Source organism: Sorex araneus, chromosome 7, assembly GCF_027595985.1.
Source record: "Sorex araneus isolate mSorAra2 chromosome 7, mSorAra2.pri, whole genome shotgun sequence".
NCBI classification, from domain to species: Eukaryota; Metazoa; Chordata; class Mammalia; order Eulipotyphla; family Soricidae; genus Sorex; species Sorex araneus.
Window position 1 is genome coordinate 3,753,878 of NC_073308.1, and position 20,578 is coordinate 3,774,455.

At 42.2% G+C, this 20,578-nt stretch overlaps 1 protein-coding gene across 6 annotated transcripts in view; it reads left to right on the forward strand.

The window, feature by feature from the left end:
* Nucleotides 1–20,578, forward strand: part of LOC129406488 (leucine-rich repeat-containing protein 37A3-like) — a 131,490-nt gene that overhangs the window by 90,177 nt on the left and 20,735 nt on the right. For all 6 annotated transcript variants that reach the window (XM_055144447.1, XM_055144448.1, XM_055144449.1 and 3 more), the window contains 5 exons: nucleotides 475–546; nucleotides 3,108–3,179; nucleotides 6,901–6,972; nucleotides 8,089–8,169; nucleotides 19,681–19,752. In XM_055144447.1, the coding sequence (XP_055000422.1) occupies nucleotides 475–546; nucleotides 3,108–3,179; nucleotides 6,901–6,972; nucleotides 8,089–8,169; nucleotides 19,681–19,752 (369 nt within the window). The remainder of the gene's footprint in view (nucleotides 1–474; nucleotides 547–3,107; nucleotides 3,180–6,900; nucleotides 6,973–8,088; nucleotides 8,170–19,680; nucleotides 19,753–20,578) is intronic.

Genomic DNA, 20,578 nt, shown 5'->3' on the forward strand with positions numbered 1-20,578 from the left:
TTGAATATATCTCTCCTCACTAGTCCCCCTCATTTTCTCATTTCCCTAGTCTCTATCTAGAAATTTCTACTATCTCGAAATTTCAACAGAGAACATTGACCAAAATCTTTGGTGGTCTCTGGCAATATTTTTAAATATGTATTTGCTGGTAATTTTATTCATTTCTCTGTATAATTATGAAATTAAACTTTCTCTATTGATTTACAGGAGGAGTTACAATAGGTGTGAGCTTGGAAAAATGACTTACATGCTAACTAGCTGGCATTATTGAGCTACTCCAGGAATTAGGAAGTTCAGATTGTGAGATATTTCAATGTTTGACCAGTGGCCCCACATCATGTCTTTAGTTGGGCAAAATGGGAAGCTGATAGCTGTGGAAAGAAGCTGGTGTTTTCTGTGTTTCCATGATTCTTTTACTTAGCCTGTTCATTCTTTTCCTACCTATTCAAGACTGTAAACTGTGTTTCTTCACAGGAATTTCCAAGGAAACTCTATTTCTTCCATTGATGGAAATACATGGAAGGCATACCCTTGGGTTGAGAAACTGTGAGTATATTCTCTCCAAATATGAATATTAAAAAATAATTGCACCATAAATCCTCCTTAGTGGGACTGGAGCGATAGCACAGCAGGTAGGGCATTTGCCTTGCACGTATGTGGTCAACCAGGGTTCGATTCCCAGCATCCCATATGGTCCCCCGAGCACTGCCAGGAGTAATTCCTGAGTGCATGAGCCAGGACTAAACTCTATGCATCGCCAGGCGTGACCCAAAAAGAAAAAGAAATCCTCCTTAGTATACAATTTAAGATTAATACCTCTGATAAAAGGTATTCTCCTCTCATGTCCCAAAACAACCTCTGTTAGTTATAATGGTTTTTTTCTTTTAAAAATTTTAGTTTACCAAGATCCTATTTAAAATGTCTTTTTGTTTTCCATTCTATAACAAGTAGAGTTAATTTTATGCACACACATACATATGCATATATAAGAATCAGAAAACAGACCACCAAAAAATGATTGATAGCAGTTATAAGGTTTTTTCTTTGAGTATATTAAATATCGCATGCAATATCTTTAGCCTACTTCTCCCTCTGGGAGAAACTGGCAATCTTCTGAGAGTTTCCTGCCCACATGGGACAGCCTTGCAAGCTTCCCATGGTGTATTCATATGCAAAATCCAGTAACAAGCTAGATCTCATTCCCCTGACCCTGAAGAGCCCCCAGTGCAACACTGTTAGGAGGGCCAAGTCAAGATGGACTTCTAAGATCTCAGGGAAAGGTCGAAATGAGATGTTTCTGAGCCCGCCCGAGAAATCGATGATTAACGGGATTTTGTGATTCTTCATATTAAATAATACATATTGGTATATCTAATAACCACCTGTATGTCTAACAACTAACTTCAAATTTTTGATAAAAAAACAAAAGTTTGAGATGTCTATAGTAAATGCAATGTGAAAAGTATCTATGGTTTCTATTAGAGGCCAAATGAATGATATTGCTAATCTGTCATTGTCGGTTGACATTCATAATGTGAGAAATGACCATTTTAGGGCCAGTGCGATAGTACTGCGGGTAGGGTGTTTGCCTTGCACATGGCCTACCTGGGTTCACTCCCCAGCACCACATAGGGCCCTCCAGCCCTGCCGTTAGTGATCCCTGAGCACAGAGCCAGGAATAAGCCTTGAGCACAGCCAGGTGTGAGCCAAAATCAAAACCAAAACCAAACAAACACTGTTCCAGTGTGTTTATTTTCATCCAGGCTATGAGCCTTAGACCTAGAGAGAAAGTCTACAAATAGAAATCGCTTGCATACTTTGCTAAGTGTTAAAAAAGTGGAAATTCTGGATTTTTTTCTTTTTCTTTTTTTTTTTTTTCAATTTTGCTTTAGGGCCACACCAGTGGTGCTCAGGGGTTACCCTTAGCTCTGAAAGGTGGAATTTTCTAAACAAAAGGGGACATTGGAGCAGGGAATCCAAATCACAATTGGTAAGAACTGTAGGTTTCCATCATGGGAATCCCCCAACAGACAGTAAGAGCTTTCCAGTTCTGGGGCCAGGGATGGTGGCAGACAGTGTGGTGAGACGCCCTTTGACACTTGATGGGAAGGGAAGCCGAATTTCAAGTCTTTGTTTGAAAATCTTGGTTAGCTTTCCTGCCCTCTGGTCCTGCCTGTCCAAGAGAACCCAAGTCCATGGACCAGGACAAACTCTGCCTCTGGAAAGGCTTCTTTGCTTTGCAGACGGCTGATCAGAGTTTGATCCCCAGCACCCCATACGGTCCCTTGAGCAGCACCAGAAATGATCCCTGAGTGCAGAGCCAGGATTAACCACTGAGCACTCCTGGATGTGGCCCCAAAACAAAACAAAGCACCAAATAAACCCCAAAATAACAAATGCTCATTAAAGTCAGGGGTGTGTGACAGAGGAGGGTGTGATTGGTAGGGCCACACTAGGGTCCTCTATGAAGCTGTGTTTCTTGTAAGGAATATGTCTTGGGGCCTTTGCTTTACTGTTCTTTCGTGTTGGGGGGTGCACAGCCACTGGTTCTGGGCTCAAAGTTTACTCCTGGGGGATCATATGGTTGCCCGGTCTGACCCAGGTAAGCCATGTGCAAGCCAAGTACCCCTCCCACTGTACTATTGCTCTGGCCTCAATCGTTCTTGAGTGTTTGTCATGTGCATTTTGTGCTCATTTTAATTCCCAGAACAAAAAAAATTAATGGTGTTAAGTTTCAAAGGGTTTTCTTTACAGACTTAATTTCATTCTTCATGGGGTATCCAGAGTAATGTTTGGGAAGAGAGGAGGGAGTGGCAATTCTGTGGTTCTGGTGTCACCCAGAATTTAGATCTGACATTTTGTGACCTAGAGAATATGCTTTGTAGAGGTTATTTGGTGAGAAGAGTCAATAGCTATGTTCGTGTGCATGATGGATAGATATCAGTGAGGAAAAAGCAAAGAGCCTAAACAGAGATCACTATCCCCAAGTAAAATAAGAATTGGGATCTTTAGAAAGCACCATTATTATGTGTAAGAATTAGTCCTATGTAGTAAATAGTCATAGTTACTTTGCATTTTGGTCCAGAAATAATTTTTCCATTTCTCAGAATCCTCAGTGACAATTCTTTGACTGAATTACATAAGGATTCATTTGAAGGCCTGCTATCCCTCAAGTACTTGTAAGTTAATCATTTATTTATGAGTTTCTAGATCTGTTGTTTATAAAACAAAGGGTGTACAAGTTAATCTTTATCATTTCTTCCAGCAATACAATTCTATAGTTTTATGATTCTAGCATTAAAAACCTTTCATGTCATTTCTGGCACTAAATTACATTTGCATGTACATATATATATAAATACATATATGTACATATATAGAAAAAACTTTAGGCTTACTCTTCAAGCCCATGTTCTCCCTGGATCATATACTTTTCTTACTTGTCCCCATGACTCTTTGCTTTTTCTTCTCTGGAGAATTCCAGGTTATCTCGTGAACACATTCTTTCTCTTTCCCACCCCTCACATCTAAGAAAGTTTCTTTCAGTATAAACTATCTTGCTTCACAAGAGTTTTTTTTCAAACTTTACTATATAAACCTAAAGTAAGTGCTAATTTACCATCTCCTCTGTGTCCATGTAGAGTTCCTTTATGTCCCCTGAATCCAATCCAACACATGGTCCTGTTTTACATAGCCCATTAACTTAAGAATTGTTTTTGTCTTTAAACTTTAATAATAAATGAAAAGTACTTATATTTGCATCACCCATGTAAACTTAACTTAGAGTGCTAGTATACCATCTCCTCTATGTTCATATAGAGTTCCTTTATGTCCCCATGGATCAAAACCAATGCATGGTCCAGTTTTACATAGCCCATTAACTTAAGAATTGTTTTTGTCAGCTGGGGAGATTGCACAAATGTTGAGTGTGATGCTTAGCAACAGGAGGCCCAGGTTGGTTTCCCAGCAGAACGAGGTTCTGGGCTCCCCATTCCCTGACCCCCCAGTAATGTCCCTGAAGTAGCCCCTGAGCACTACTAAATAAAAACAAAGATCTATGCAAATATGTTCATGTTTTTATTTTTTAATTTTTACTTATTTATTTATTTATTTATTTATTTATTTATTTATTTATTGTTTTTTGGATCACACTCAGCGATGCTCAGGGGTTCCTCCTGGCTCTGCACTCAGGAAACTCAGAAATTACTCCTGGCAGTGCTGGGGGGACCATATGAGATGCCCGGGATCAAACCCAGGTCAGCTGCCTGCAAGGCAAACGTCCCACCCACTGTACTATCGCTCCAGCCCCATGTTCTTTTTTTTTTTTTAATTTTGTGTATGAAGCAAGACAGCTTTTATTAAAACTTATTTAGAAAGATGTGAGGGAGAGAAATTAAGAAGTATGTGTTCAAGAGAGAACACAGGCTCTCCAGAGTGGAAATAAACAAGCAAAGAAACAGAGAAAGAAGCAGGTGAGATATTCAGGGCTTGAAGAGCAAGCCCTGAGGACTTTCAGGAGGTGCTTTTATTCAATTCTTCCAAAAGGGTTGTTCTTTCCTGGAGTTTTGCATACTAAAACTTAGGCTGGGTGTTGTCACAGGAATGTCTTGCACTGTTGATGTTCTCTTTATAATCTCATGGATTCTTGTGTAACTTCTTTTCTGGGGGGACCAGCCTTTTCTGGGTGGGGCCTTGGATTTTTGCATCCTGGTGGTACCTCAGTTTCTCTTCCAAGAATTCAGGATTTGCATTTCAAATGATGTGATCATCAAGCCCTTGAGTTATTTTGGGGCTAGGGAATTTCTTCTTTACTATTATTATTCCCCCAAAGTACATCTGCCAGCCTGCACCAGCAGGAAAGGGAAGGCAGTCCCAACCTCATCACAGGCATCATGGGTCCACTGCCTGTCCCTTGCAGGAAAGAACTTAAAGAGGTGCAACAGTGAAGCAGGTTAGTTTTTATTGAATGAAACGTGCTGAGGAAGATGTGGGAGGAGAGAAAGGAGGGCGATGTTGGAGAGAGAGCACCGGCTTTTCCAGAGTGCAAGTGAATAAGCCAAGGAACATAGACTCTACAAGCGAGACACACGGGAGAGCACAGCTTGAAGAGCAAGCTCAAACTATGCTTGTGTTTATAAAGTTGATGTTTGTGTTTTTCTGGAAATGAAAAAAATCATAAAAATATGCTCTGCAAAATCTAGAATATTATTATTTTTAAATTTCTAGCCTTTATAGAAAACTTTTAAAAGTTGGCTTAATAAAAAAATTATTTAAAAAATGAAAATAAACCTGAATTATTGAACAAGAAAATAAAGAACTTGAATGCCATTGGCCCAGATTTTTTAAAAAAAAACTTTAGTTTTCTCATTGTGATTTGCAATACAACATTCTAACACCCTATGTCAGCATATTTCCAAATTATCTAGAACTTAAACAAACATTTAAATATGAAATACTTGGCTAAAACAGTGATTCTATAGCAGTAGTATTAAGAACATGGGAGATTATCACGAGGAGAGTTCTGTTGTAGGAATTGTTGGGCTATTGTCACACAGACATCTTGACAGAATCTTGTAAAAAGAGAGTAGGAGAAAGGTAGAACACAGGAAAAACACCACAATGCTCTCAGAATACCAAAAAAGAGGGTAGACACCTAGACCCAGGAGTTGTAAGCCAGGGCTAGCATGCAGAGCTCCCTCGTGCCCACCTGCGCTGGGTCACTCAGGCCTGCAGTAGATCACTTGGAGGGCCTGTTAACCCCCCACCACAGTTCCCGCTCCAGCTGATTTGGAGTAGGTTGATTGGAGAACAGGCATCTTCAATCAGCTCCCAAGTGAGACTGGTGTTTGAGAACTATTTGGAAAGTTAATATATGACGGTGTGCATTGTGGGTCAGAAAAGGAAAGCCTGGGACTGGAGTGATAGGACGGGGGTAAGGGGCTTGCTTCTGCACATGGGTGACCCAGGTTTGATCCCCAGCACCATGCAGGGTCCCCTGAGCGCCCCCCCCCAGAGTGATCTGAGTGCAGTCAGGAGTGAGCCCTGAGCACTGCCAAGGAAGGGAAGGAAGGCAAGAGGAAAAAGAGGGATGAGCTAGAAGATAGTTATACGCATCTTGGTCATATGTGAAAGAACTTAAGTAGAATTCATAGATATAAAACAGTCAACTGTAATCAAATAAAAATTCAGCACTGTGATGATTTTGTTTGTTCCACCACTGTACAATGAAAGCAGTGAAATTCATGGAATATTCAGAAAATATAGAACCAAAAATTCAATTTCTATTATGATAGAAAAGTTTAATTCTAGGGGCTGGAGCAATAGCACAGCAGGTAGGGCGTTTGCCTTGCATGCAGCTGACCCGGGTTCAATTCCCAGCATCCCATATGGTTCCCCGAGCACCGTCAGGAGTAACCCCTGAGCATAGCTGGATGTGACCCAAAAAAAGCAAAAAAAAAAAAAAAAGTTTAATTCTAAATTAAGTTCTGGCTGAAAGGAGTAACTTCATTTCATATTATATGAAAATGGGCCATTTTTTTAGCCTAGAAAACAGCTAAATAGGAATGCATATAAATGTGAGATTATTCATATGAATATTTGAAATAATTATATTAAATATAGTAATTTTACATGAAGATAAAAAATTGAACTCCATCTGTCATTGAGAACATAAAAATCACCGAATCAATTCTCTGCTCTGAGAAAAGTTGAAGTCCGATATTAGAACCAAGTAATCATACATTTTATTCATGAAGATTTGTGGTTGAACTGAAAGCAAGGTTAGGAGTTCTGGAACATTCAAATCTACTCATTCAATATTATTTTGACTTCTACTGGTTATTCCTAAAATTAGATATTTGGTAGTTAATTGAAGAAATATTTTCCTTTTCCTTTTCCTAGAGATTTATCCTGCAATAAAATACAGTTTATTGAAAGGCGTACATTTGAAGAACTACCATATCTGCAGTATATGTAAGTTAAAAATATGCTTCATTATTTTTGGAATTTTTAGAACACTTAAATGTCAGATTCTGTTATTCATTTGAATATTATTAGAACATTATAAATAGCTATGAAAACTGTACAGCAAATCCATTTTGCCTGTAAGTAAGGATTACTATGAGAATTACTAGTCAGAGCAATGTGAACAATAGAACCGTGGCCCTCAACCAGGATGATTTTGTACCCACATGACCCTTGATAGTGCCTTGAGGGTTTTTTTTTCATTGTTTTAATTGTCAGATCTATAATGATGCTGTTGGTACCTAGTGAGCAGAGGCCTCCAGATACACTGCTGAATAGCTACAATGCACTGGACAGCCCCCCCATAACTATCCAGCCCCCATGTGGCAGTAGTGCTGAAGTCATGAATCCCTGTTATAGAGAAATTAATTATTTGTTAAGCATTTGCTATTTTGTGTCTAATGCCCCCACAGCATCATAAACATCAAAGAATAAACCTTAAGCTTATGTCTTCCACAGTGATGTTTAGCGCATAAAATGTTGTGGTTCTATGAATTAAAAGTAATACTGGGTGTGACCCAAAAAGAAAAAGAATATTATTTCTTCTCTTCTTCCTCCTCCTCCTCCTCTTCTTCATCCTCCTCTTCCTTCTTCCTTCTTCCTTTCTTTTTCCTTCCTTCTTCTTGCTCTTCTTCTTCCTTCTTCCTCTTCCTCTTCTTTCTCTTCTTCCACTTCCACTTTCTCTTCTACTTCCTCCTCGCTTTCTTCTTCCTCCTTCTTCCTTCTTCTTTCTTCCTCTTATTCCTCCTTTTTCTTCTTCCTTCTTCTGTCTTCTTTCTTTCATGTTCCTTCTTCTTCCTTCTTTTTTTTTTAACTTTTTGGGTTACACTTGGCGACACACAGGAGTCACTCCTGGCTCTGCCCTGAGAAATTACTCCTGGTGGTGCTCAGGGGACCATATGGGATGCTGGGAATCGAACCTGGGTCAGCCGCATGTAAGGCAAACACCCTATCTGCTGTGCTATCGCTCCAACCCCTTCTTTCTTCTTTTCCTCCTTCCTTTTTCTTCTTTCTTCTAAAAACTGCTGCTGCTTTTATCTTTTTTTTCTTTGTTTTCTTTGGTAGGAATCTTAGTTGCAATTTAATCACCGAACTGAGCTTTGGAACGTTTCAGGCCTGGCATGGAATGCAGTTTTTACATAAGATGTAAGTCAAAAAGCAGATAAGTATACATAATAACACTGTGCATAAAAGCATCATGCAGTCATTATTACCTAACTGGTATAAGGCCAGTGTGAACTCTAGTAAGTATGTCTTGAGATCCAGTTCTTTTTGTTCAAATGAAGAAACTAAGGTACAAAGAGTCCAAGAGATTTGCATGACACCTGGCATGCTTTGCTTTTTTTTATTAATGATTATTGGAGCGAGCACTAACAGAAACGTATTCGTTAGCATTGTCTTGTGATTCCCACTGGTACGGCGCTGAACTGTGAATGAGGCTTTAAATTCCCAGTTTAATTCCAACTTTGGTTCCTGTTCATGTGCAAAGTTCCTAACCACTTAAATGTATGCAACAAAGAGCCGGGAAGAACTAAGTATAACAGTTTTTACTGGGAGTTGGCTGGGAAGGAGAGTTATGGATTCATTCCTAGCTGGTAGCTTCTTTTACATGGTGAAGCCAAAGGGTTCCTGAACATCTATCTTAGCATAGTTCCCTCCCTAATACTCTAGAACATTCTTTTGAAGAAAAAAAAATATATAAATATATACATAAAGTGAATTCACTGTGGTCACTATAAAGCTTTTTTTTTTTTTTGGTATTTGGGTCACACCTGGCGATGCACGGGGGTTACTCCTGGCTCTGCACTCAGGAGTCACCCCTGGCGGTGCTCCGGGGACCATATGGGATGCTGGGAATTGAACCTGGGTCAGCCCCATGCAAGGCAAACGCCCTACCCCGCTGTGCTATTGCTCCAGCCCCAGTCACTATAAAGCTTTGAGCTGTGGTAAAAGGTGGTAAAAAGCTATGGTAAAAACACTCCATAGACTTCGCACCTGGCAGTGCTGGGGAGGGATCCAGGATCACTCCTGGCAAAACTGGCATCACACTGGCCAGCTGAGCTAGAAGGCGGCCATGGGAGGCACCTGGAGTTCTGTGGTGTGGTGGGATCAAACTCTGGGCTTATACATGGCAGACATGTGCTCCATCTCTGAAACTATCTCTGTGACCCCAAAAGTGTTTGTGTTACATCAGAGTGAGTGAAAAGCATTCATCAAACATACATTGCTGGGGGCTGGAGCAATAGCACAGCGGGTAGGGCATTTGCCTTGCACACGGACGACCCGGGTTCGATTCCCAGCATCCCATATGGTCCCCTGAGCACCGCCAGGAGTAATTCCTGAGTGCAGAGCCAGGAGTAATCCCTGTGCGTCGCCAAGTGTGACCCAAAACGCAAAAAACAAAACAAACAAACAAAAAAAACCAAAAACCAACATTGCTGTTGTCTAATTTCATTATACTTACTTTTCTGATTACTCGTGTGTAAGAAGCGTGTGGTTCTATACCCTTTGGGTGAAAAGGTCCCTCTGATTTCTCTCTGATTTGATGTAACACAAGCAGATCAAAATTCAGATCAGAGGCTTAAAGGGAATTCTGTACTCAAGCGGAAGATCCTCCTTTCAGTTTGACTTTGAAAAAGGGTCTTCACCTGCTTGTGTTTCAGAAATCCAGTTTTACACAGCTTCCTGCAAATTAGATGAAGGAAGGGCAGGAAGGCAGCTCGGTGATTCTGCATGGGTATAAACCTGAGTTGATACCCGGGCAGACAGGTTTGATGAGGCAGGTGAGGGGCTGGAATGTGTCTGGGTCGGCATCATGGTTCCTGCACGTGCCCACCTGTAGCAGCTCCCCTTCACCAATCCTTAATTGACTGACAATGTGGGAAAGAACCCTGAAGACCAGTTGTCTTTTTTTACTTTTTGGGTCACACCCGGCGATGCACAGGGGTCACTCCTGACTCATGCACTCAGGAATTACTCCTGGCGGTGCTCAGGGGACCATATGGAATGCTGGGAATTGAACCCGGGTCGGACACATGCAAGGCAAACAAACGCCCTGCCCGCTGTGCTATCTAACTCCAGTACTAACTGTGCTAACTCCAGCCCAGACCAGTTTTGTAAGGAGCAGGCTTTGAGATTATAGTCACCTCAGTGCCTTTAATGCCACATTTTTACTAAGCATTTTATTATAACAAGCATCACAAGAACCCCAGTTTCGGTATAGTTTTGTAGGAGACAGTGGGGGCAGGGGGAAAATGGCATCTTAGTTCATAAAAATTAAGACATTCAAGAACATTCACAGAGTGCCATTTCTTCTGAGTGTCAGGCCTATCTATATGGAAGAATAGAGCAGGGTGTTTGTCACCAAGAACCTTGAGTACTGGAAGAAAGAAGACAGATGCTGGTGGGAAAACATGAGAGCCCTACTGCTAGTGCAGACAGCAGGGTAACAAGATAGTGGGGTGACACTGGAGATAATGGTGGGTGGTGTACTGAGAAGGACTCATCATGAATGAGGTTGAGGAGACAGCTCAGAGAGCTGGAGCCTGAGCTTTGCATTGCCAGCAGTCACTCCCATTCACACCTCCAAATGTGGTCCCCAAACAATGAGAAGAAAACCCAACGAATTTATAATGGAGAAGGTGATGATTTACTTGTATTGCATATATTGAAATTTTACTCTCAAATGAGAGAAAAAGGTAATAAAAGAATCATAGATATCTGGAAAGAAGTGATCATCCCAGTCATGTGATTTAAATAGAACTAACTCTTAAGATTAATTCAGTCACCTCAGCAGATTGTCATGGAGTCTGGGGAGATGGTGCACACTCTAGGTGCTGGAGTCCCAGGTTCAAGCCCCTGCACGACATGGTTCCCCAGCACTGCACCGAGTAAGCCCCAAACACCAAGTATGGCACTACCCACCCACCCCAGCACCGAATGTGTTGGGGCCCGAATGTGTTGGGGGGTGGACTCCTTTCTTTGGGGCCCAATCTTTCTAAATGACCAAGCTCATTCCTTTCACATACAATTTGCCTGCGTGATCAAAACTCTGTGTCTGGAGCACAAGTACAGTGGGTGTGTGACTTGCCTTGCAAATGGCTGACCTGGGTTCAGCCTCAGCACCCCACATGCTCTTCCTGAGCACAGCCAGGAGTAAGCCCTGAGCACCCTGCTATGTGTGGCCGAAAAACAAGAGGAAATAATGTTACATCTCTTTCCAAAGGCAAGGGATGCTGGTCCTTCAGTTAGGTCTTTTTATTACCTATCTGACAAATGACTGGGTTGATTGGAAACTGCGTTGATCATAATTTACTCCCTGCATTAAATAGATCTGGGGAAAGGTTGAAGTGAGAACCAGATAGAGCTCAGTGGGCTGAGGGCATGCCAGGTGTAACCCAAACCTAAGCACAAACAAAACAAAAAGACCCATCTGAGGTGAATTGATAAGGAATTAAAGGAAGCTGAACTCCAAACCTTACTTGCAAGATCTCAGGGAAGATCCCAACAATTTTTATACTCATAATTTTGCATTTTATTTATTTTGTTAAACAGAATTTTGATAAACTAGATGAAATTCAGGGCCCACAAAAACCTTAATTCTTCCTGGGTTCTGGGTAATTATCACTCAGTGAGTTTCTTGAATGAAACATCTATATTAATAAACATTGAGTGGTGAGTACATTATCAGTTGAATGAAAAACAGATCACCTTCAATATGCCATAATAATTTGTAACTGTAAATTAATAAATTTTCCATAAATTGTCAAAATATTAATAAGATGTCATTGTTTTTGAAAGGGTGATAATCACATCTCTTACAGATGAAATCAGGAATGAAGTATGTTATGGAAATCCTACAGTGTTTGCTAATCCTAAATGTTCAGTATCTCTTTTCTTCTTTTGTTTTTGTTTTGGGGCCATACCTCCATGGTCAGGGATTGTTACTGGCTCTCCTCTCAGGAATTACTCCTGGCGGTGTCTGGGGAACCATATGTGATGCCAGGAATTAAACCCAGGTCAGCTGTGTGCAAGGCAAACGCCCTACCTGCTGTACCTGCTGTACGATTGCACCAGCCCCAACTATCTTTTTTTTTTCCCCCTTCTGAATTTCAAGTGTTTCTTCATTCACCTACACAGGTCTAGACTGATGACTTGTTTAAAAAATTCTTTGTCATTTCATCGGTACAAGTTCCATGATTGTAGCAACTGCAGACTTGACAAAGTAGAAAGGCGATGCCTTACTCAGACAGAGCAGTGGACACTCTGGCTTGTTTGTGGAACATCAGTATTTTGCCAAGACATAAGTACTAAGAGAGAACAAAGGAAACCCAAACCTTGTTCCTACTGACCGCTTGACCCCACTGTGGAGATTGTCAGTGAGGTGGGGAGCTGCACTGTGAAGGCAGACGGAGCTGGGGTCACCGCGAGGCCCTCACGCTCTCCCAGCCACATAGCATAATGGCCTGTCTTTAGATGAGTGTCCACACGAGAGCTTACTCTAAGGCATTGTTATCACTTTGGGGTATGTACTGAAATCCTGGCAGCAGCTTCTCACCGTTCAAAAGCTTCTACCTTAAAGAGGAAGACTGCTCAGGACCTTGGAATGGTTTAGGGGTGACTGATTTCTTTGTTATTGTTAGAAAATTAAGTTTGTCACATTCAGCAAGAACTGTCTACCAAGTGTGTCTTTTCCTTCCCATCCTTATAGGGAGATATCTTCTATTTCAACTTAGTACTGCTGCTGGAGCACTGTAGGGGTCACACCTGAGCACCACCCAGATGTGGTCCAGCTGTTCCCTTTAGTCTTCCGCTGCCCCCCCCCCAGCCCCAAACAGGTTTTACCTTTCCTCCTCATCTTTATTGTTGCGAGATGTCTGAGGGTCATACACCCTGGCTGTGATGCTCATATTCAGTTGCGGTGCTCACCGGAAATCCTACATCAGGGCCAGGCATTTGCCCCCTGGGCTGATGTTTGCTAAAGGCCTCTGTGCTTTTGGGGGCGGGGAGCTCACACACACGGCCACCAGGGGTCGCTCTTCTATTCTATTCTATACAAGAACATTCTAAGAGCAGTGTTCACACCTGTGCTTGTCAGGGGCGCCACTTCTTGGCATGGTTCTTGTGCACCATTTCTCTTTTATATCAAAGATCAGCAAAGACCTTCGTTGCCTGAATTTCAAAGTGGATTCATGTGTCTCTTGGGGGTCTTGCTTTTCCTGAGACTGAACTCCACCGTGCCCACTGGCAGAGAGCCATCTGCTCAGCCACAGTGACCTGGGATGGAAGCCACTACAGGGTCTGTGGTCCCTAGCAAGAGGACAGTGTGACTCTGTCCCCAACTAAGTATCCATGTTCGTTCAGGTATCCTGGGGGATTGGGGGACAGACATGAAGTCCACTGTGTGCACATCTCTTTTTTTTAAAATATATTTAAAGAACCACGATTTACAAAGTTATTGAGAGTTGGGGTTTTGTTTGTTTCTTATTGAATCACTGTGAGCTACAGTTACAAAGCTTTCATATCTGAGTTTCAGTCATACAATGATTGAACACCCATTCCTCCACCAGTGCACTTTCTCCACCATCAATGTCCCCAGTATCTTCCCTCTCCACAATCCCAATCCCCTCCCCGCCTCTATGGCAATGTTTCCCATACTCTCTCTATACTTTGGGGCATTATAATTTGCAGTATAGATAATGAGAGATCGTCGCATTTGATTTTTTTAATCTACTTTCAGTACACATCTCCCATCTCGAATGATCCCTCGAACCATCATTGACTTAGTGATCCCTTCTCTATTCCAGCTGCCTTCTCTCCCAGCTCATGAGGCAGGCTTCCAACCCAGAGCAATATTCCTGGCCCTTCTCTCTACTCTCCTTGGTTATCAGTCTCATGTTATTTTATATTCCACAAATGGGTGCAGCCATTCTTTGTCTGTCCCTCTCTTTCTGACTCATTTCACTTAGCATGATACTCTCCATGACCATCCACTTATAAGCAAATTTTATGACTTCATCTTTCCTAACAGCTGCATAGTATTCATTGTGTAGATGTACCAAAGTTTCTTTAACCAGTTGTCTGTTCTCGGACACTTTGGTTGTTTCCAGATTTTGGCTATTGTGAACACTGCTGCAATGAACACACAGGTGCAGATGTCATTTCTACTGTGCTTTTATGTACCCTTGGAATATATTACCAGAAGTGGTATTGTGGGCTCGTATGGAAGCTCAATTTCTAGTTTTTTAAGGAATGCCCATATTGTTTTCCAAAGAGAGTGGACCAGTCGGCATTTCCACCATGGTTGTTAGGTTTTAGGCATACAATATTTTGACACCAATCCCACCACCAGTGTTCCTACACTTCCCTTCACCAGTGTTCCTACACCCAATCTGCCACATTGACAGGCACATTTCAAGGTTCAGTGGTTATAGTTTATTTGGGGGGGGGGCAGGGGAGTACACCCAATGGTGCTCAGGGATTACTCCTGGCTCTGTACTTAGGGGTTGCTCCTCACAGGCTCAGGAGACCATATAGGTTGCTGGAGATTGAAGCCAGTTCAGCCATGTGCAAGGCAAGAGCCTTACCTGTTGGGCTGTTGCTCTGACCCAGTGGTGGTTCTTTAAGGCTCATGTTTTCAGTGTTGAGCCTGTGCTTTGGGTAGAGAGCTATACCACTTTCCCATATCATTGGTAAAATAAAGCCCTGGCCCTTGTTCCGCCCTTTATCTTCTACCACCTGTTGATTTCTTTGCTTTGCTCTCATTCTCCTCCCTGTACTCTGGGGTCAAGACTGATCTAGCCATCCTCTTCTACTGCATTGCATTCCCTCATCCAGTTATTCTATCTACCACAGAGAAGTGAGATCATCCTTTATCTATCCTCATCTGACTTCACTCAATATGATGTCTTCTGGTTCCTAGCAGGTTGCAGCAAATTACACGATTTCATCGTTTCTTGCAGCTGCATAGTATTTCACTGCATATCTATTCCACATCTTCACAAACCTGTCGTTGGACACCTACGTTGATTCCGTATCTTAGCTATTGCACTGAGTGCTGCGAAGAATGTGTGTTCATGTGTCCTTTTGAATGTTTTTCTATCCTGAGGTAGCATACTCAACAGTGTTTCCACACCTTTTAGTAGTGTTGCCTGCCAGGGATTGGGCCTCTTTTGTTGTGATGTTAAGGTGCTTCTGACTGACTGCAGTGCAACTGGTAAACAATTGCCAGGGACAAGGAATGGCAGAGCTGCAAGACTCAGACCCCCCCAGAGCTGCCAGGAATCTCACTCAGCCAATGTGGTGACACGGGGGATTGAATTCCAGGCTGAATGCTTGCAGTGAGGGGGTCAAGCCGGAGTCCCCAGATAAGATCTATTTCAAAAGGGCATTTGAAGTAATACTGCCTGGGGCCAGAGAGATGGTACAGTTGGGAGGGCACTTGCCTTGCACGTCACTGACCCATATGTAATCCCCAGCACTGAATGTGCTCCCCAGAACACCACTGGGGCTGATCCCTTAGTGCACAGCCAGGAGTCAGCCCTGAGCACAGCTGGGTGTGGCCCAGTAACCCAAAGAAAGGTTTTTGGTCACTGAAAGAGATCAGTCTTTTTTACTGTTTTTGGACTATACCCTGCAGTGCTCATGGGGTGCTGGGCCTTGAGGGGGTGCTTGAGGGGGGCCATGTAGTGCCATGAACCTGCCCACCCCACCCCCTTGGGCAAGGCATTTACACCAGCCCTTTTTGGTTTGTTTGTTTGAACCCTCTTTTTGTTGATTTTTAAATAGGATTCTCCAATAATGTCCAAAGGACCTAGGAACCAATTATGGTGGTGCTCACGGATCTGATTATACCAGGAGTCAAATTCAGCCCCTCGCAAATGCCAGGCATCTGCTCTGCCACTTTGAGCGAACTCCCCAACTCAGTCATGCCCTCTGAGATTGATAAAAACTGTTGCTCCTTTATTTGCCGGGCTGGGGATAGAACCTCAGATTTTATTCCTGCAAGACAAGTGTTTTACCTCTAAGTCATACTTCTTAGTCCTTTTGCCACAGTTTACTCCATAAAGCATAAAGATAAGGTCATGAATATAAAAGAGGCAATGAATGAGCTAGGTGTGCGCATACATTTTAAAATGCAGAAGAAGTCAGCCAGAGAAAGTACTGATATGCAAAGCATGTGCTCAGGTGCCCCTTCCATTTTTCGACTATGAATACTCATTTTTGAGTATTTACACGTTTCCATTTTTCTTGGACACATATCCAGGTATTACATTGCTGAGTCTTTGGTAACTATGGCTAACTTTTTTGAGGGACCATCAAGCTTTTCTGCAGTGCCTCTTTTTATATTTTCACCAGCAGTGCATAAGGATTTCAATTTCTCCATCACCCTGGTTGCACTTTTGTCTGCTTTTAGCCATCTTACTGGGTATGAAGTAGTATCTGATTGTGGCTTGGATTTATGTTCTGCTAATGGCAAGACATTAACTATCTTCTCATGCTTATTATAGTCATTTTAAAATTCACTTTGGGAGCTGTGAATTTTAAGTGCCCTACTCACTGTACACCCATCTCCCCCACTCCCTCCCCCACGCCCCCTCTGCCCCTGTACCAGGCGCTTTCTCCAGCCATCTCATTGTCCTACTGTTCCCCTCACTAACTTATCTCCCACCTCTGCCCCAGTGGCAAGTTTCCTACTGAAGATCAGTTCAGCTCTTTGTTTCCGTGGCATTGGACATTTGAGGTTCCCCTACAAAGTTTGAGATAGATGGTTCTGAGTCCGTTCCTCTCCCTCTGACTGATTTCACTCAGCATGAAACTCTTCAGATCTATCCACATTGCAGCAAATTGCATGACTCTATCTCCTCTTATAACTGGGTAATATTCTATTGTGTATCTATACCATAGTTTATCCAGTCATCTGTTTGTTGGTATTTGGACTGTTGCCATATTTTGGCTGTTGTATATAGTGCTGCAATGAACCTAGGAGTGCAGACGTCTTTTATGCATTGTGCTTTTGGGCCCTTAGGATATATTCACAAGAGTGGAATTTCTGGGTCATCACTGTATCACTGTCATCCCATTGTTTGTCGATTTACTCGAGCGGGCACCAGTAACGTCTCTATTCCTCTCAACCCTAAGATTTTAGCAGTCTCTTCTTACTTGTCTTTCCCAATGATTGGAGGCTCTTTCAGGGTCAGGAGAATGGAACCTATCGTTACTGTTTTTGGCATATCGAATACGCCACAGGTAGCTTACCAGGCTCTGCCCAAGTGGGCAGTATACTCTCGGTAGCTTGCCGGGCTTTCTGCGAGGTATGTATATACTGTCATCCCGTTGATCAATGATTTGCTTGAGTGGGCCCAGTCACGTCTCCATTCATCCTAGTCCTGAGATTTTAGCAGCCTCTCTTTACTTGTCCTTCCCAATGGTGCCTCATTAGAGGCTATTCAGGGTCAGGAGAATGAGACCCATCATTGTTACTGTATTTGGCATATGAATACGCCACAGGGAGCTTGTCAGGCTTTCCTTAATGGCAGTAAACTCTCAGTAATTTGCCAGGTTTTCCAAGAGGGATAACTAGGCTATCAGATGTTGTGTGATTGCATCTGCACGCTTCAGAAAGCTTGGTTTTATATTCTCTGGATGTTTGCATTGAAGGGATTACATGGTGTGTGTGTGTGTTGGGGGAGATTTCTGGGTGTGACTGTCTAGCTACTGGAAAATGGAGAATCTGGGTGCAAGAGGCCTAGTCCCGATCCGAGCAGCCTTGGAGATCTAAGCCCCGGGTCCCGCACACCTGGGTTCCTCTGCCAGTCATATGGAAGTTTAATTCTTAGTGTTTTGAGGAATGTCCATATTGTCTTCCCAAAAATGCTGGATCAGTTAGCATTCTCACAGCAGTGAATGAGGGGCCCTGTTCCCCCAAATGCTCATCAATACTAGTTATTGTTGTTCTCTTTGATGAGTACCAGTCTCTGTGGTATGAGATGATATCTCACTGTTGCTTTGATCTTCATTTCTCTGATAATTAGTGATATAGAACCTTTTTTTCCATATGCATTTTGGTCATTTGTATTTCTTTTGGGCTGGGAGTTGGGCCATAGTTGGCCATGTTCAGGGCTTACTCCCAACTCTGCACTTAGTAATCACTCTTGATGTTGCTTCGGGGGCCATATGGGATGCTGGGGATTGAACCCAGGTTTGCTGCATCCAAGCAAGCACCTTACCCACTATGCTATCTCTCGGTCCCTGACCATTTGTATTCTTTTTTGAGGAAGTTCCTGTTCATCTCTTCTCCTGTTTATCACTTTTTATGCCCCATGCGCTTGGGCTGTGCCTCACCTATGAGCAAACTTATTCCTGGATTGTGCAGTGGCAAAAGTGGCAGCACAACACGTCATAAAACACTTCCTACCCATTCTCCATAATTACAACACCACATTTGATGGAGTTCAGATAGTAGGCAATAAGTCATATGGGGAAATATATATATGCATATATACATATTTTCAGATATGTATACCAAAGTTCACACCACCCAAAGTTCAACAACATGCTAGTGATATCCTCCAGAATGTCTTAATGGTTTCTGCCAAAATAGAACAATGTTCACACTGTTTCCTATATGAACACTTTTTTGTAAGAATGCTCAGCAGTTCTTCATAACAGACAATACAAAATATATTACTTCGGTTGTGCTTTGTGACAGGGTTCAGGGCTTGGGATGGAAACATCCCAAATTTGGTGGAGGGAAGGTGTAATGGTGGTGGCATTGGTGTTTGAATGTTGAGTGAAATCAAACATTGTGAACTAACTTATAGAATTAAAAAATTTTAAAAAAGTAATGTGGAGCTAATGCCCAATTTAATCAGCTTAATCAATGGCTGAATAACTAGCAGTACTCCTACATTATAAATTTTTTAAAAAAAAGAAAAAGAAATAATATTTGCTTCAGAGCAAGGACTTCCTGCAGACATCATCACTCCTCGGGTTTTCTTACTTCTTTGGGGGTGATGGGAAGACACACCCAGTGGTTCCCAGGGCTTACTCCTGACTCTGTGCTCAGGGATCACTCCGGTGTGTTCTGGGGCCTATATAAGATTCCAGGGATGAAACGTACAAGTCAGCTGCATGCAAGGCAAGTGCCCTACTTGCTGTACTATTTGGCCCCTATTCCTAGGGTTTTCAACTTGGGAAAATTTGTTAGCATATATATTTTTTTTCGGTAGATTTGTTTTGTTTCCCACTCCTCTCCACCCACCCCACCCCCCGTTTCCCCTTTACTTTATCATCTAGAGACTTGAGTGTTTTCCAAAGGGAGAATGCTTAGTGCTGGAGAAATAGCACAGCAGGTAGGGCGGTTGCCTGGCACACAGGTGACCCGGATTCAATTCCCAGTATCCCATATGGTCCCACAAGCACCACCAGGAGTAATTCCTGAGTGCATGAGCCAGAAGTAACCCATGTGCATCACTGGCGTGACCAAAAAAGATTTACAAAAGGGAGGGGGAATGCCTTATGGATTCTAAGTGTGATTATAGATAATCACAGAAAATAATGTTTTTTACCTTCAAGTTCCATGCCAGTAAAATAAATAAAAACTTCAATCCTAGTTACTGATTATGCAGATAATTTTCATTTTATTGTATTTTTTAGAATTCTCAGTCATAATCCTCTAACAACTATTGAAGATTCATATCTTTTTCAATTACCAGCATTAAAATATCTGTAAGTATTGTAATAGCTTTGTAGTTCATATGATTTCTGCTATGATTTGCTGTCTTTATTTTTCTCCATTTCTGTCATAGATTATGTGTCTTGCATTGAATTTAAAAGTTATATTTTTAATTTTAACACTGGATTGTTGAAATGAGATTTATTTTCAAAGGAAAACATTAAGAAATAATGTACATGGGTAACAGCCAACAGAGGAAAAGAGCAATGTTGAGTACATATAGATAAGAAACATACAGATGCGTGTAGAAGTATTATTTATTCCAGAAAATAACGAGTAATAATGTAAACATTATTTAAAAAAGAAAGTAAATAAAAGAGGACCAGATAGGTGAGTGGTTGGAGCCTGTGCACTGGGTGCTGGAGGCCTGGATTCAATCTCTGGCACCTTATGTGTTCCCCAGAGTTCTACTCAGTGCAACCCACAAGTACAGCACCCAACATATCTCCCAAGTACTGCCAGATGTGGCCAAAATCCAAGGCCACCCCCAGCTCACATGAAAAAGAAACATTAAACGAAGTAGATGCAATTTAGAAAGAGAAGTCTAAATTGACAAGAGAAGGAAGAGACAAGAGAAGGGAGGGAGGAAGGAAGGGAGGGAGGGAAGGAAGGAAGGAAGGAAGGAAGGAAGGAAGGAAGGAAGGAAGGAAGGAAGGAAGGAAGGAAGGAAGGAAGGAAGGAAGGAAGGAAGGAAGGAAGGAAAGGAAGCAAGGAAGGGAGGGAGGGAGGGAGGGAGGAGAGGGAGGGAGGGAGGAAGGAAGGGAGGGAGGAAGGAAGGAAGGAAGGAAGGAAGGAAGGAAGGAAGGAAATTTATTTAGA